The 16320-nt window shown below is 38.6% G+C and overlaps 1 protein-coding gene across 2 annotated transcripts in view; it reads right to left on the reverse strand.

Moving 5' to 3' along the window:
- Positions 1 to 200: 200 nt before the first annotated feature.
- Positions 201 to 16320, reverse strand: part of LOC127410748 (bcl-2-modifying factor-like) — a 33819-nt gene continuing 17699 nt past the window's right edge. For both annotated transcript variants that reach the window (XM_051645966.1, XM_051645967.1), the window contains exon 4: positions 201 to 6367. In XM_051645966.1, coding sequence (XP_051501926.1) covers positions 6260 to 6367 — 108 coding nt within the window. In that variant the 3' untranslated portion in view covers positions 201 to 6259. The remainder of the gene's footprint in view (positions 6368 to 16320) is intronic.

Genomic DNA, 16320 nt, shown 5'->3' on the forward strand with positions numbered 1-16320 from the left:
CGAGTCCCAACTATAACAGCCAATATCAACTTCTCCAAGCAAAGAACAGTGACAGACAAAATGACATTTAAAGACACTGTTGGTTCATCACAAATGGACGTCACTGCAGAACACAAATCTGACTAATACTGGGCGCTGCGGTGAGCTTGAAACCCTTTAAATCAAAAACATTGTCCAATGCCAAAAAAACACAAGGGAAATTCAAAGACAACATGTATTCCTGATATTTCAAGAACTTCAGAAGAGCGACATATTAGAAAGAAACTTTAACACTGGGGTTAAAGAAACCCTTGAGATTAAATCAAACACAAAGAACATTCCAGTGCATGTAAAAGAGAACAAGAGAGATAAAGCACTCCACAATATGGACAATAATGGGCAACCACAGTCATGTGTCTAAAAAACCTCCAGTTAACAATTGTTGTGTTATTGGAACTGCATTTTCATTTTAATGCATTGGTTTTCAGTAGATTTAAAGAAATAAGAAATTAGATTTTGCTTAAAGGAAATGAAGCCCATTTGTAGGTCTATTAAGATCTTTTCATTGTGACAATATTTTCATGACTTTTTAACCATGAATTCACATTACTGTATTGCACAAAAATAATGATACATTTTTTTCAACAGTAAAGTGTTACATGGTAGCATTTGTTACATGGTAGCAAAAAAAAAAACAAAAACAAAAAAAAAGGCTTAATATGTTTTATGCAAAATTCAATTTCTTTAGATGTTTTAGAGGTGGTCTTTGACCTGGACATGTTCTTGTGACATTCTCCCAATAATATCAGGGCTGACAGGGTGTCTGTGCTTATAACTCAATTCATCTGATGCACTTTGTTGATTTGGGAGAAACCAAAACAAACAAAACAACAGCAAACAGATTTCAAGATTATAATCACTGACATGAAACCAGATGCTGTTAAAACCTCCTTCAGTAACACAACAAACAAACATGAGATATAGACACCCAAAACACAATACAACATTGGTATCAAAGAATATAAAGAAAAGAATTGCACAATACATTTATACAGTAGCAATGGGCTGATATACAAAAGAAAGGAAATAAATAAGAAAAAATAAATAAAAACTTTGAGGAGTGCACATGTGTGTTTATGAGCTCTATGAAGCAGAGATCCGCACGGACACTGGCTCAGCGTTCACTATCTGCAGGAAACAAACGTTCACCTCTCGCAATATTCAACATGCTACAACGTGCTCTTTGCAGCGGCCTCTGCCTCAATGGAGTCTGACGAGCGGACGAGAACTGCATGGGATGTTTTGTACCGTACGACTGTACCAATGACGTTTCAGGCTATATTTCCAAAAGCCATTCAATTTAAGTGCGATCGAAGGCGAGACACATAAATAAGGCTAATAATGGGTAAATCTCATGAAGACATATTTGGGTCATATTTCAATCCATAATCAAAAGAATTGTATTTTGCATAAAGAAAATAAACATATTTTTTAGGATCTTTCAGTTGTTGTTTTTTTGCATTGTGAAATTATTTTCATGACAACATACCCCCCCGCCCCACCCCATAATCTGAATACTGCAATGCAAAAAAATCTCACTCATTACGGTTATGAAAATTATTCTTTCTGGAGTACAACTCATCATAAAGGCAGTACAACAAACAATGATGCAAATGTACTATTGTATTTGTACAAATGTACTTTAAAGTTTAAATAAAACCATTTGTTTTGGGGGGGGTCTGGGTATCTCAGCGAGTATTGACGCTGACCATCACACCTGGAGTCGCGAGTTCGAATCCAGGGCGTGCTGAGTGACTCCAGTCAGGTCTCCTAAGCAACCAAATTGGCCCGGTTGCTAGGGAGGGTAGAGTCACATGGGGTAACCTCCTCGTGGTCACTATAATGTGGTTCTCACTCTCAATGGGGCGCGTGGTGAGTTGTGCGTGGATGCCGCGGAGAATGGCGTGAAGCCTCCACACATGCTACGTCTCCGCGGTAACGCGCTCAACAAGCCACGTGATAAAATGCGCGGATTGACGGTCTCAGACGCGGCAGCAACTGAGATTCGCTGGAGTCACTACGCCACCACGAGGACTTAGAGCGCATTGGGCATTCCAAATTGGGGAGGAAAGAAAAATTATAATAAAAATAAAACCATTTACAGGAAGAAATGTGATCGATTATCATTAAAATAATGTCACAATGCAAACAACCTTAATGGTCCTAAAAATGAGCTCAAATTGTATTTATTTATTTTTCTTATTTTGGATGAAAAATTAGTTTAAGATTTACCCAATGTGAGTTTTCATGAGATGGACCCAATTATCGGTAACGTCCAAACCAAATAAATTTATTTGTGATCTGAGGCAAAACACACGTCATGCAAATAATGCATTGAATCTCATGACATATCGGTCATATTTCACCCCAAAATGAGAAAAAATTTACAATTATATTCGGCATAAAGAAAATGAAACCTATTTTAAGGTCATTGTTTTTTGCATTGTGACATTATTTTCATGACAATTAAACACCCTAAATCATTATTACTGTAATAATAATAATCAGTAATGTGTAATACAGTAATGAAAGATTCACAAAGATTTAAAAAAAATTAAAATCATCATAAATTAAAAGCAGTACAACAAATTCTAACATGATGTAAAATTACACTGGTACTTTTCAAATGCACTGCACTATTTATATATTATTATTAAATGTTATTTTTTTGCATAATAAGTATTTTGGGGGGAAGGGGTTTAATTGTCATGAAAATATTGGCACACTGCAACAAAATGTTGTTGTGCAAAATATAATGTAATTTTTTTCTCTTTTGATGTTGGACTGAAATGAGGCCATTTTTATAGATCCACCCAATGTGAGTTTTGTGAGATTAACCCAATGACATTTGACACAGGTTTGAAAAATGACGAGGACTTTTATCGGTAGTAATATCTAAAAAGAAGTGTTTTGATTAAAAGGTGTGCTTTCCTTCAATTCTTCATCGTGACCACATCTCTCAAAAAAATAATCAGATTTAAATGAACAAACGGTGAACCAAAGTCTCACAAAATATGCATCGCTCCTTCAAGATAAAAATAAAAAGTCAAACTAGAGAAAAACAGCATTGAGAATGCATCAGTGTCTTCAAACTTAATAACTAGTCTTGTTTACAAAATTTCAGAAGAACTTCTTCCACTTGTCTTGTACAAAAAGTAGTGGTCATATTCCAAAAGAGTAAACCACCAAAACTTTACAGATCACCTGACAGGTATAAAAGTACAAACTAAACAAGAAAATTAAAAAGCGCCAAGAATCCTGAGAGGAGAAATTCTGCAGTCCCTTCACAGATGTGCACAGTATTGCTCAAAGGCCATTATAACCAGTGATCTCAAGATTATCTTCAACAGGTAACAGAACCACAGGTTTAGATGATACATATATAAAAGCACATATGAAAAGGGTTGATGACTATAACAGTTGATATGTTAGTGTAAACGCAGTGTAGGGGATTCTAGTGTTCTCGTGGGCAGAGACGTTTTATGGATGCTAAAAAGCACTTTAAAACGTCAGGTTTGTATATATGAGCAGTTAAAGATTTAGGGAATTTTATTACCTGAATGACTAAAGATGTAAAGTCTAAATGTTTTCTTAAACTTGCCAACACTTCAAATATGGTTAGAGTGAAGCTTAATATTTTTGAGCAAACAGTTTAAATGTATCGTTTTATTTCTAACCTAAAAACTTGACATGTTTTGCTTGAGAAAGAGAGCTTTTGCTATCTTTCTTTCAAATAAATGACACTTGCTTTGTATGGTGGTATATCTGTGCCACAACGCTGCGTGTGCGAGATGATATTCTAATTTGCGCCCTGATAAAATTTTAAATATGTGCTGATGTCAACATCTGCACAGAGTTCAGTATGCAAGATCTCGCTCTCTCTCCTCATATGCGCCCAGAACATTTGCCTGCTCGCTCGCTCGTTTTTTCACCCCTTGCATATCATCTTGCGCACTCGAAATATCTTTTTGCTCACACAGAATTGTGGCACAAGTATAACACTATAGCTTTGATATTTTGTGATCTTATGCGATGACATTCCAATAATTTTAAAGCATAAATGTCTTCATAACCTAATGAAAATACACTATATTGCCAAAAGTATTCGCTCACCCATCCAAATAATTGAATTCAGGTGTTCCAATCACTTCCATGGCCACAGGTGTATAAATGAAGCACCTAGGCATGCAGACTGCTTCTACAAACATTTGTGAAAGAATGGGCCGCTCTCAGGAGCTCAGTGAATTCCAGCGTGGTACTGTGATAGGATGCCACCTGTGCAACGAGTCCAGTCGTGAAATTTCCTCGCTACTAAATATTCCACAGTCAACTGTCAGTGGTATTATAACAAAGTGGAAGCGATTGGGAATGACAGCAACTCAGCCACGAAGTGGTAGGCCACGTAAAATGACAGAGCGGGGTCAGCGGATGCTGAGGCGCATAGTGCGCAGAGGTCGCCAACTTTCTGCAGAGTCAATCGCTACAGACCTCCAAAGTTCATGTGGCCTTCAGATTAGCTCAAGAACAGTGCGTAGAGAGCTTCATGGAATGGGTTTCCATGGCCGAGCAGCTGCATCCAAGCCATACATCACCAAGTGCAATGCAAAGCGTCGGATGCAGTGGTGTAAAGCAAGCCGCCACTGGACTCTAGAGCAGTGGAGACGCGTTCTCTGGAGTGACGAATCACGCTTCTCCATCTGGCAATCTGATGGACGAGTCTGGGTTTGGCAGTTGCCAGGAGAATGGTACTTGTCTGACTGCATTGTGCCAACTGTGAAGTTTGGTGGAGGGGGGATTATGGTGTGGGGTTGTTTTTCAGGAGCTGGTCTTGGCCCCTTAGTTCCAGTGAAAGGAACTCTGAATGCTTCAGCATACCAAGAGATTTTGGACAATTCCATGCTCCCAACTTTGTGGGAACAGTTTGGGGATGGCCCCTTCCCGTTCCAACATGACTGCGCACCAGTGCACAAAGCAAGGTCCATAAAGACATGGATGAGCGAGTTTGGTGTGAAAGAACTTGACTGGCCTGCACAGAGTCCTGACCTCAACCCGATAGAGCACCTTTGGGATGAATTAGAGCGAAGACTGTGAGCCAGGCCTTCTCGTCCAACATCAGTGTCTGACCTCACAAATGCGCTTCTGGAAGAATGGTCAAAAATTCCCATAAACACACTCCTAAACCTTGTGGAAAGCCTTCACAGAAGAGTTGAAGCTGTTATAGCTGCAAAGGGTGGGCCGACGTCATATTAAACCCTATGGATTAAGAATGGGATGTCACTTAAGTTCATATGTGTCTAAAGGCAGATGAGCGAATACTTTTGGCAATATAGTGTATCTGAAATACAATGGTATTTGTCAGGCACCACAATGCTGAATTAGACAATACTGGACCAAACACCAGAGCAGTGCAATTGACACAATCCAGTAATATTTGAACACTTGTGCGTTTGATTGGTGACAGCTGGATAGCAAGAACTTGTGTGAAATGAAATGGAAAGATAACATATCAAACCCTCTGTAATAACAGCAGTATATTGATTAATCTTTGACTTCATCAGACCCTCTTCAGCTGCTTGACGAACACGGAAACTCTTCTGAAGGACGTCCAGAGTGTCTCCACTCCATCAACATCATTAGAGCTTCAGAAATTATTTTTAAAAACAACTGGAAGAACCGTACAAATTCAACAATGAAGTAATAAAAAAAAGGTGAAAATCAAAATATGAAAAAAAAAAAAAAATATCTGGATGTACTGCAGTGCAAAAAGCTTTGATCTGACAAACGGCCTCTTTGGAAATTTGCAAGTTGTCAATTTGATTGACGTCCCGGAAGATTTCTGAATGAAAAGCCCCACCCACCGTCCTCTTTCTCACTTCAAACAGTCTTTGAGAGGTGGCGTGGGACAGTAAGGCGTTCCCAGGACTCGTGGAGGTCATTTAAAATATACACATATTGAGGTGCAAACAAAATTAAACAAGAACTGTATACTGTACAAAACACCTTATGAAAATATTCCTGCTAGAATCTCAACAACAACATGGCATCTTCATTGGGAAAAAGAAGCTGCGGTAAAAAAAGACGGTCACCGTCCTGCGGAGACGTTGTGTTTTCTGTCTGATTTTTCCCTCAAAACCCGTGTTAGAATCAGACAGTGCCGTTAAACGCCCCGTCTGTGTTGTGGACCGGGACACAGATGGCAGTTTATTTCCGAGAAGAGGTTTCACCTGCGATTCTCACGACCGACCGCGTGCCTCTCGAACAAGAATGTGTAGAACGCCAACGCCACGCGCCACCACAACGGCTGCCAGTTCCTTTGGTTTCTCAGATGCTGCAAAACAAAACAAAATGAAAATGATGACAGATATTACAACATAAAATGGTGAATCCAACAAAACCTTTCAAAAACATGTCCAGGTCATACTTTTTTTCACCGTAAAATCAAAGGTATATGCAAAATGTATGTTTTGCTTATAGAAAAGACTTATTTTTGGATCATTAAGACTTCAGATGCTGTGACCCCCAAATTCTTATTACTGCAATGTCAAAAAAACACACACACAAAAAAACATGTATTTTGTAAAGTATTTATACATCATGGTGAAATTAGTTGTACTGCCTGTAATTTCTGATGATTTAAATAATTGTAATTTTATAAATGTATTTACTGTAAACACTGTGTAAAGCATAAAGAAAATTATGCATTAAGAAAATGAAATAATCAGAATTAATTTAAATGATATATATTTCTAATCTTTATATTTAATAATATGAGTATTTATTTATATACAGTATACAGTATATATATATATATCATTTAATATGTATAATATTATATAAATATTATTTTTAACAAATAATATTTTATACTATTATTATAATTAGAATATTTTTATTATGTAATATTATACATAATAATAACATAATATTAATATAATATTCTTCAATAAAATGATAGATTTTAAGTAAATAATATATATTTAAAGGTATAGATCACCCAAAAATGAAAATCTCTCATCATTTACACACCCTCATGCCATCCCAGATGTGTTTGACTTTCTTTCTTCTGCAGAACACAAATGAAGATTTTTAGAAGAATATTTCAGCTTTGTAGGTCCATGCAAGTGAATGGTGACCAGAACTTTGAAGCTCAAAAAAAGCACATAAAGTCAGCATAAAAGTGCTTAAATCCATGTCTTCTGAAGAGATATGATGGGTGTGAGTGAGAAACAGATCAATACATAACAGATCAATAAGTCCTTTTTTACTATAAATCTCCACTTTCACTTTCACATTCTTCTTTTGATTTTGGCAATTCACTTTCTTTGTGCATATCACAACTTACTGGGAAAGGAGGAGAATTTATAGTAAAAAATAACTTAAATATTGATCTGTTTTTCACTCACACCTATCATATCACTTCTGAAGACATGGATTAAACCACTTGAGTCATATGGATTACTTTAATGCTGCCTTTATGATATTTTGAGCTTCAAAGTTCTGGTCACCATTCACTGAAATATTCTTCTAAAGATCTTCATTTGTGTTCAGCAGAAGAAAGTCATACATTGGATGACATGAGGGTGAGTAAATGATAAGAGAATTTTCATTTTAGGGTGAACTGTCTCTTTAAAAGTATTTATCTATTTATTTTTGGGGTGAAATATGACCCGACATGTTTTCGTAAGGTTCACCCAAGAATACATCACAATAACATCATTTATATCATATGCTATCATGACATTGATGTGATATTTGTGAGAAGTTGGCATGTATCTAGTGTGAGTACACAGTGATGTAATCAGTGGGAAAACAGAGTGAAATCCAGACACCGGAACAGCAATATTTCCACAACAAACGCCGTCTGTTCCTGATACACCTCTAATGAGAGCAGTCACCTTCAAATACATCAACACCACACCGGTCAGAGTATAAATCATGATATAACACAAGTAGAATTCAACTATTTAATTCCCTAAAGATCACAATTGTGTATTTTTAACACTATTGAACAATCAACATCCACGACTTGAACTGTCCATTTTACAAAGTTCATTTTGGACCCTGGAAGCGACTCTGAGAACATAAAACTGTCACACTTCAGTTTATGTCTTATGATGTCACATGACATGTAATAAAGCAATCAGATATGATAGATAAGCTTCTCTCATGCTCAAGAGAAGATCTTCTGCCACTGAGGAGAACTGGATTTGTGAAGATTAAGTGGATAATACTATCACTGTCATTGAGGGAGAGAAGATAAGATAATTTCACTAAATAGGATTACAGAAGCAGGGTGGACACAGACACAGACACACAGACACACACACACAGACACACACACACTCACTCACTCACTCACTCACTCACTCACTCACTCACTCACTCACTCACTCACTCACTCACTCACTCACTCACTCACTCACTCACTCACTCACTCACTCACTCAGATTCTATCCCCTAACCCTCACAAAAAACTTTCTGCATTTTTACATTTTCAATAAAACATAATTTAGTATATTTAAGTGATTTAAATTATGGGGACACTAGAAATATCCTCATAAACCACATTTATAGCATAATACCCTTGTAATTACCAGTTTATAACCTGAAAAAAATCCTCCTAAACCACTTAAACCTGCCCACTCACACTCAGACACAGACAGACACAGACAGACTGACAGACACTCACACACAGACACACACACACAGACACACACACAGACAAACAGACACACACACTCACACAGACACACACACACACACACAGACACATACACACACACAGACACACACACACTCACACAGACACACACACACTCACACAGACACACAGACACACTCACACAGACACACAGACAGACAGACACACAGACACACATACAGACACACAGACAGACAGACACACAAAGACATACACATACTCACACTCACACACACAGATACACACACACACAGACAGACAAACAGACAGACAGACAGACACACACACTCACAGACATACACATACTCACACACACTCATACTCACACTCACACACACACACAGACAGACAGACACACAGACAGGCAGACAGACAGACAGGCAGACAGACAGACACACAGACAGACAGACACACACAGACAGACAGACACACAAAGACATACACATACTCACACACTCATACTCACACACACAGATACACACACACACAGACAGACAGACAAACAGACAGACAGACAGACACACACACTCACAGACATACACATACTCACACACACTCATACTCACACTCACACACACACACAGACAGACAGACACACAGACAGACAGACAGACACACACACACTCACAGACATACACATACTCACACACACTCAGACACACACACAGACACACAGTATTTTGGCTGTCTCAGCTCTCTTGAGAGACGAATCCCAGTCCAACAGTCTGCACTGATAACACATCTGTTACTTACACAGACGGTCATAAAGAAAGAAGCGTAACCATCCCCGTAACTCACTCCTCTAAAACCCGTCACACACGTTACAAATAACACACACCAAAAACTCAATCTACAACACTTACATGCAGTTTCAAAGCTGTACAACAGATTAAAACACACAAATGCCAATCAAAAGTCTAGATACACCTATTCTTTATTTAAAGTTGAAATAATATATGTGCTATAATAATCATGGAGTTGAAATAACGTGGACTGCTGACTTCAACAGAACCATATAGCATCGATTAAAAACCTTAGAGATTACGGTACATCTGTCTTTAAAGGTTTATAAGTTATCGTTAAAAATGAATTTGCCTATGGAGAAAATGAATGAGATTGCATTTCGCTTTATTGAAGAAGTTTACATGCATGCTGGACGCTCGTTCCTTCGCTATCTGGTACAATTCATCCATTTAAAATAAATACTGTAGTTTTGCAATGAAATTCACCAGCACGATTTACTTTTGTCTAAAAAAACGAATTTAAGCATAAGGATTTTAAGATCATGAGAAACATAAATTGCATCAAGTGTGTCCAAAGTTTCTACTGCTAGTGTAGAAGTAGTGTAGTGATAAAAACTCTAAACCTGATCGGAGAAATTCAAACATTATATTCCAGCTTTTTACTAAGAAGTCAGATATATGTGGCTGTTCACAAAAATCTCTTCATCACTGTAGTTTACAGATTCATTCGCTGTTGAATGCACATTGCATCACATTGCATAAGCCCGCGATGTGTCTCGCTGTGCCCTCAAAGACCAATTAAAAATGCAGAAAAGCAGCAAAAACCACCGTAAGGCTCTCATGAGCTTCACACGGTGCCTCGAAAACCCCACTGACTCTCATTTTAAGTGCAGCTCAAGGATATTTAAACTAAGAAAAACACAAACATGTCTACCTTAAAGGAACAGTTCACCCAGAAATTATAATTCTCTCATCATATCCTCACACTTATACAGTCTCAAACTCATTTGACTCCGTGGAACACAAACAAAGATTGTTATAATGGATATGATGTGTACATACAATGCAAGTCAATGGGGTCCAACACTTTCAAGCTCCAAAAAGCACATAAAGGCAGTATAAAAGTAATCCATATGTCTCCAGTGGTTTAATCCATGTCTTCTGAAGTGATACGATCGGATTTGGGTGAGAACAGACCAAAGTATAACTCCTTTTCACTATAAATCTCACACACGATCATGATTTGAAGTTCTATTACACTTCCTCGCATATGACGAATGTGCAGAATGCTGTACATACTTCAGAAGACATGGATTAAACCACTGGAGTCTATGAATTTCTTTTATGTTGCCTTTATAGAATTTTAAGCAATATTCCGGGTTCAGTAGAAGTTAAGATCAATCGAGAGCAGTTAAGTATCATAATTTTGACTCATCCCTCCTTTTCTTTAAAAAAGCACAAATGTGTGTTCCAGTGAGACACTTACAATGGAAGTCAATGGGGTCAATCCGTAAGCCTTACAGGGCTCAACAATAAGGACTGGGGCCAGTGTGAGAGAGATTCGGGCCAGTTGCTAGAACTACCACTTGCCCGATCAGGCCAGTGCTGCTTTAATAACGTTAGTGCAAGCAAACAAATGAGAGCACAAAAATTACACGGAGCAAACAAAGTCTTCTAACCACGTACTCAGAGACGTGCGAGCGCAATTATATTTAGCTCGCAAACACGTGTGAGCACATAATAAACAGGACGTGTGAGTGCACTTACACCGAGCGAGCTCTCCTAAAACTGTCCTCGCTCTTTCAGTACCTTAGCAGTAGGGATGGGCGGATCAATCGTAAAAGTATCGATACTTCCGATACAGGTGTTGTATCAAAAATAGCGATCCTCACACAAAAAAAAATATCGATTCTAAAAATAAATGTAACTAAGGATATTATTATTTGGTTAACATGAACAACAAATACTTGTGCAGGATGGGGGGGGGGCTGTTTTGGCGGCATGAGGGGGACCTACACAATATTAGGCAGCTGCTTTTAATGTTGTGGCTGATCGGTATAAATATTAGTTTCATTTTCTGTTAATGCATGATCTTCTGTAAAGCTGCTTTGAAACGATGTGTTGTGAAAAGCGCTATACAAATAAAAACAACCTGAAACACGTGTGTAAATGGCAGGATGGCTGAGGTTAATATGATGTATTTCTGAATTTATATCATAAATCATATCTTGTAAATTATAGATGTGATATCCGACAGGGCCAGTAGAAAAGATCCTTAGCATTGAGCCCTGCCTTAAAATACTCACTGTTTCAAAAGTATAGACACAAGACATAAACAATATGTGCGTTAACATGATTTTACTGTCATAAAATCACTTAGCCAATTTTACAACTCCGTTGCCATGACGATGTGCTGTCAACAAACCCTAAAATGACTCTAAATTTACAATTTAAACAAATTTACAGCTCAAATAATACACGTGTTTTAACAGAAGAATTAATGTAAGTGCTTTTATACAATTATAAGCGTCACATTTCTGCCTTTAAACCTCCAAAAATTGACCCCATTGATTTCCATTGTAAGTGTCTCACACATTTGTGCTTTTTTAAGAAAACGAGGGACGAGTCGAAATTAATATTTGTGGTAATCAACATTATGACACAAATGTTGTCGATTGAGATTAACTTGTATTGAACCCGGAATATTCCTTTAAATATTTTGGACCCACTGACTTACATTGTACAGACAAAAACACCTCATATGTCCATCAAAAGATCCTCATATGTGTTCTGCAGAAGACACAGATATATGAGTTTGAGACGGCATAAGGGTGAGTTATTCCTTTAGATTCACAAGGTTTTTAAAATCAATTCAGTCAAGTGTTTCCAAACTTTTGACTTGTGGTGTGTGAGAATGTGTGGACGTTTGCGTGCGTCGTTCCATCTCACAGCTGTCCAAACTGAGTCAGCGGCTAAATTTAACACGAGATAAGAACTGAGTTTCACCAGACACAAACTCAATGTTGTCACTCCAGCGAGTTTATCAGCTCTGCGTGCAGTCAGCCAATCAGTTTCTGAGATCCCTCGAGTCAACACTTCTCTGTCACGCTCTCTAACGGTGACATGGTAGTGTTGGGTTCGAGTCCCGCTTAGTCGAGACTGAGTCTTTAAACAATCGAGTCTGAGTCCGAATGAATCCGTTCATGAATCTGAATTCAAATTGTAATCGTAAACTCAACATCAGTATTTTAAACTTCACGACTAAGAAAAACAGTCTCTCAATATAAATGTAACAAAAACACCTCTATATTTAATGATTAGTTTCCTGCTGAACAGACTTCAGATGGGTTTCAGAATGATAGTATATGCTTTAGGTGTATCCTTCAACACATTTCTTCTTGTGTGTTTCTTCAGGAGTGGTGGTGGTGTAGTGGACTAAAGCACATCACTGGTAATCAGAAGGTTGCTGGTTTGATCCCCACAGCCACCACCATTGTGTCCTTGAGCAAGGCACTTAACTCCAGGGGGATTGTCCCTGTAATAAGTGCACTGTAAGTCGCTTTGGATAAAAGTGTTTGCCAAATGCATAAATGTAAATGTGTTCTGTTGACATTTCAATTATGTGTTGCTTTTTTCCCTCCACTCAAACATTGACTAAAGAAAGTGAAAGCTGTGTTAGCTGTGTTAACACGGACATGATTCGCAGAAAATGTGGGGCAGTTCTACGCACTGCTTGTGCACTTAAAACCCTGATGCATCCGTGTGTTATCAGATTAAAAAATATGAGGCATCATAAAAATGTATTTAGTACTACCTCACATATATTCCACAAGACAAAAATAGTAACTGAATTTAAACAAATGATCCTGATCAAAAGTTTACATTCCCTTGGTTCTTAAAAGATTTGTTGACCCAAAAATGTAAATTCAGTCATTGTTTATTCACCCCTGTGTTGTTATAACCCCATATGATTTTCTTTCTTTTTCTGAACACAAAGGGAGAAATTGACCGCTTCAAGCTTCAAAAGAACACAAAAGTATAATTCAGAAGTCTAATAAATTATTGTATGCGACTCATGATTGTTATGAAAGCATACGATAAGGTTTGGTGAGAAACAAACTGAAATCTGATGTATTATTAAGTGAAACTCTTCACTGACCGTTGATATCCTGTGCGTGTTCATGAGACGTTGCACGCGAGCTTTAGAGCTCCTGGCATGAGAGAAAACCCTTTAATATGGTGTGTTGCTTTCTCGATGATTAATGACTGTTTGTGTAATATTTGTTCATGAGTCCCTGAGCTGTGAAGCTGCCCACTTTTCTTAAGAAAAATACTGTACATTCTTTGGTTTCCCAGCATCTTCTGCACATTTGAGTTCTTCCCAGTGGTGGCTAAATGATATAGACATCCAGCTTTTGACACTTTGGACAATTGATGGACACATACACAACTATTAAAAAAGGTGCAAACATTCACTGATGCTCAAGAAGGCAACACAAGAACCATGGGGATGCAAACCTTTAAACAGGATGATTTGTGTACGTTACAGTACATTTTGTGTAATGTGGCTTTTGAAGGGAAGTACTACATAAAATATATAATCTGTTATCTCTTATATATGCATACATTCTGAAAGGGGTGTAAAAATGCATAGGTCTAAAACAAAAGGGGTATGCAAACTTCTGCAATACACAGTTTGTGAAAATGTATATTTTATTTGATATTTAGTTTTTCACTATTTAACCACATTTGAGCTTTTTTTTAATGTACAAATTCCACGTAGCCTATTCTATCCATATAATTTCATATTGCATGTGTAATTATGAGTAGGCTTGTCATGTCAGTAGGGCTGCCCCCTAATAGTCGACCATACGTTAGTCGATGAGAAGAGTCTTGGTCGACCAAGTTTTGATAGGTCTGTTGGTCGCAGAAAAAAAAACCTCCACAGGAAGTGGCGAAGTCACGCAATCAGTGACGGACAGACCGTTTACACGGCTGGTTCATGCGGTAATTAATTATGTCGGGCAGGAAATCCAAAGTGTGGGATCATTTCGAGAGGGTAAAGGATGACCCCAAGAAGGAGACATGCAAACTCTGCAGGCAAACGTTCGCCTATCATTCATCGACCTCAAACGTGGCTTATCATTTGAAACATGCAAGTAGTCTAACGTTAGATAACCCAGATAAATGTGTGCTATTAGGCTTATCCTAGTGTTCGTGTGGAGTGGGTAAGCTAAATTAGTACCTCACTTACTGCATGTTTAACTTAATGTGCATTTCTCTATAAATTAACAAAATGTTCAGACAGTCTCCTTGCTGGTTTTTCCGACACATTCAGAATCATTCCCGCTTTTGCCGGTGACGTTGCCGCTCGCTTCATGCGTGCGCTTGTTAAATGTATATTTTAAAGGCTCATTATTATAGTTTAGTAATTATCTGTAATGTAGAACAGGGTTAGCAATGTTACTTATTACATTCTTTCTCAGCCCTGGAACTCAAACCATTCTCTGATGCCCCCCCAAAAATATATACATTTAAGTAATTAAATTAATATCATAAATGAACATTCAGAAAACACCCCGCTTACATTTTCATGTGTTGGGCGAATACATGGACCTGCTTCTCCTACTGTCCTTCTTCCCGGAGGATGGTAAGACACTTGTGGTTCTTGGTGATTTCAACATACACCAAGACAAGCCCCAGGCCACTGAACTGAATGCTCTTCTGGCCTCATTTGACTTGGAAACACTAAGCACCACAGCAACTCACAGATCGGGCAACCAGCTGGACCTCATTTTTACACGTAACTGTACCAACTCAAATATTCCTGTTACTCCTTTACATGTCTCTGATCACTACTTTGTTCAATTCAACATGACACTCCCAACTACATTAAAACAGACTCCACCATTGGTTTCCTTTCGCTGTAACCTCCGTTCTCTTTCACCCTCACGCCTTTCCACTGCTGTCACTAACTCTCTTCCCACACAAAAGGTATTTTCCACCCATGATGTAAACACTGCCACAGACACACTAAGCTCTACTTTAAAAACCTGTCTAGACAGCATCTGTCCTCTCTCCTCTAGGCCAGCACGTGCTACACCACCCAGCCCCTGGCTCTCTGACGTTCTTCGTGAACATCGGACTGACCTCAGGGCAGCTGAGAGGAGATGGCAGAAATCTACTTCTCTGTCCTCCCTCTCCACCACCTGACACATCACTGACAGCAGATGTCTTCGCCACATTTTTTACTAATACGGTTACAACCATCAGCAATACATTCTCAGCACCACACCCTGTCAAACACCCGTCTCCTGTATGCAGCTCATCTATCTCTATGTTCTCTCCTCTGACTGACACTGAGGTTTCTAAACTCCTCCTTTCCAACCACCCCACCACCTGTTCCCTTGACCCCATTCCTTCCCACCTTCTCCAGGCCATCTCTCCATCCATCATACCTGCACTCACACACATAATTAACACATCTCTACTTACAGGCATTTTTTCCACTACATTTAAGCAGGCTCGAGTAACCCCGCTGCTGAAGAAACCTGCACTTAACCCCACACAAGTAGAACACTACAGACCAGTCTCTCATCCCATTCATGGCAAAAACACTTGAAAGGGCAGTTTTCAATCAAATCTCTGCCTATCTCTCACAGAACAAGCTGCTGGATGACAATCAGTCAGGCTTCAAAAGTGGCACTCCACCGAGTCGCTGAGACGGGCGAAAGCTGAATCCAGATCATCCGTCCTGATTCTGCTGCACCTTTCTGCAGCCTTTGACACAGTCAACCATCAGATCTTACTCTCCACCCTCTCTTCGCTGGGCATCAC

The sequence above is a fragment of the Myxocyprinus asiaticus genome, chromosome 20 (genome assembly GCF_019703515.2).
Source record: "Myxocyprinus asiaticus isolate MX2 ecotype Aquarium Trade chromosome 20, UBuf_Myxa_2, whole genome shotgun sequence".
NCBI classification, from domain to species: domain Eukaryota; kingdom Metazoa; phylum Chordata; class Actinopteri; order Cypriniformes; family Catostomidae; genus Myxocyprinus; species Myxocyprinus asiaticus.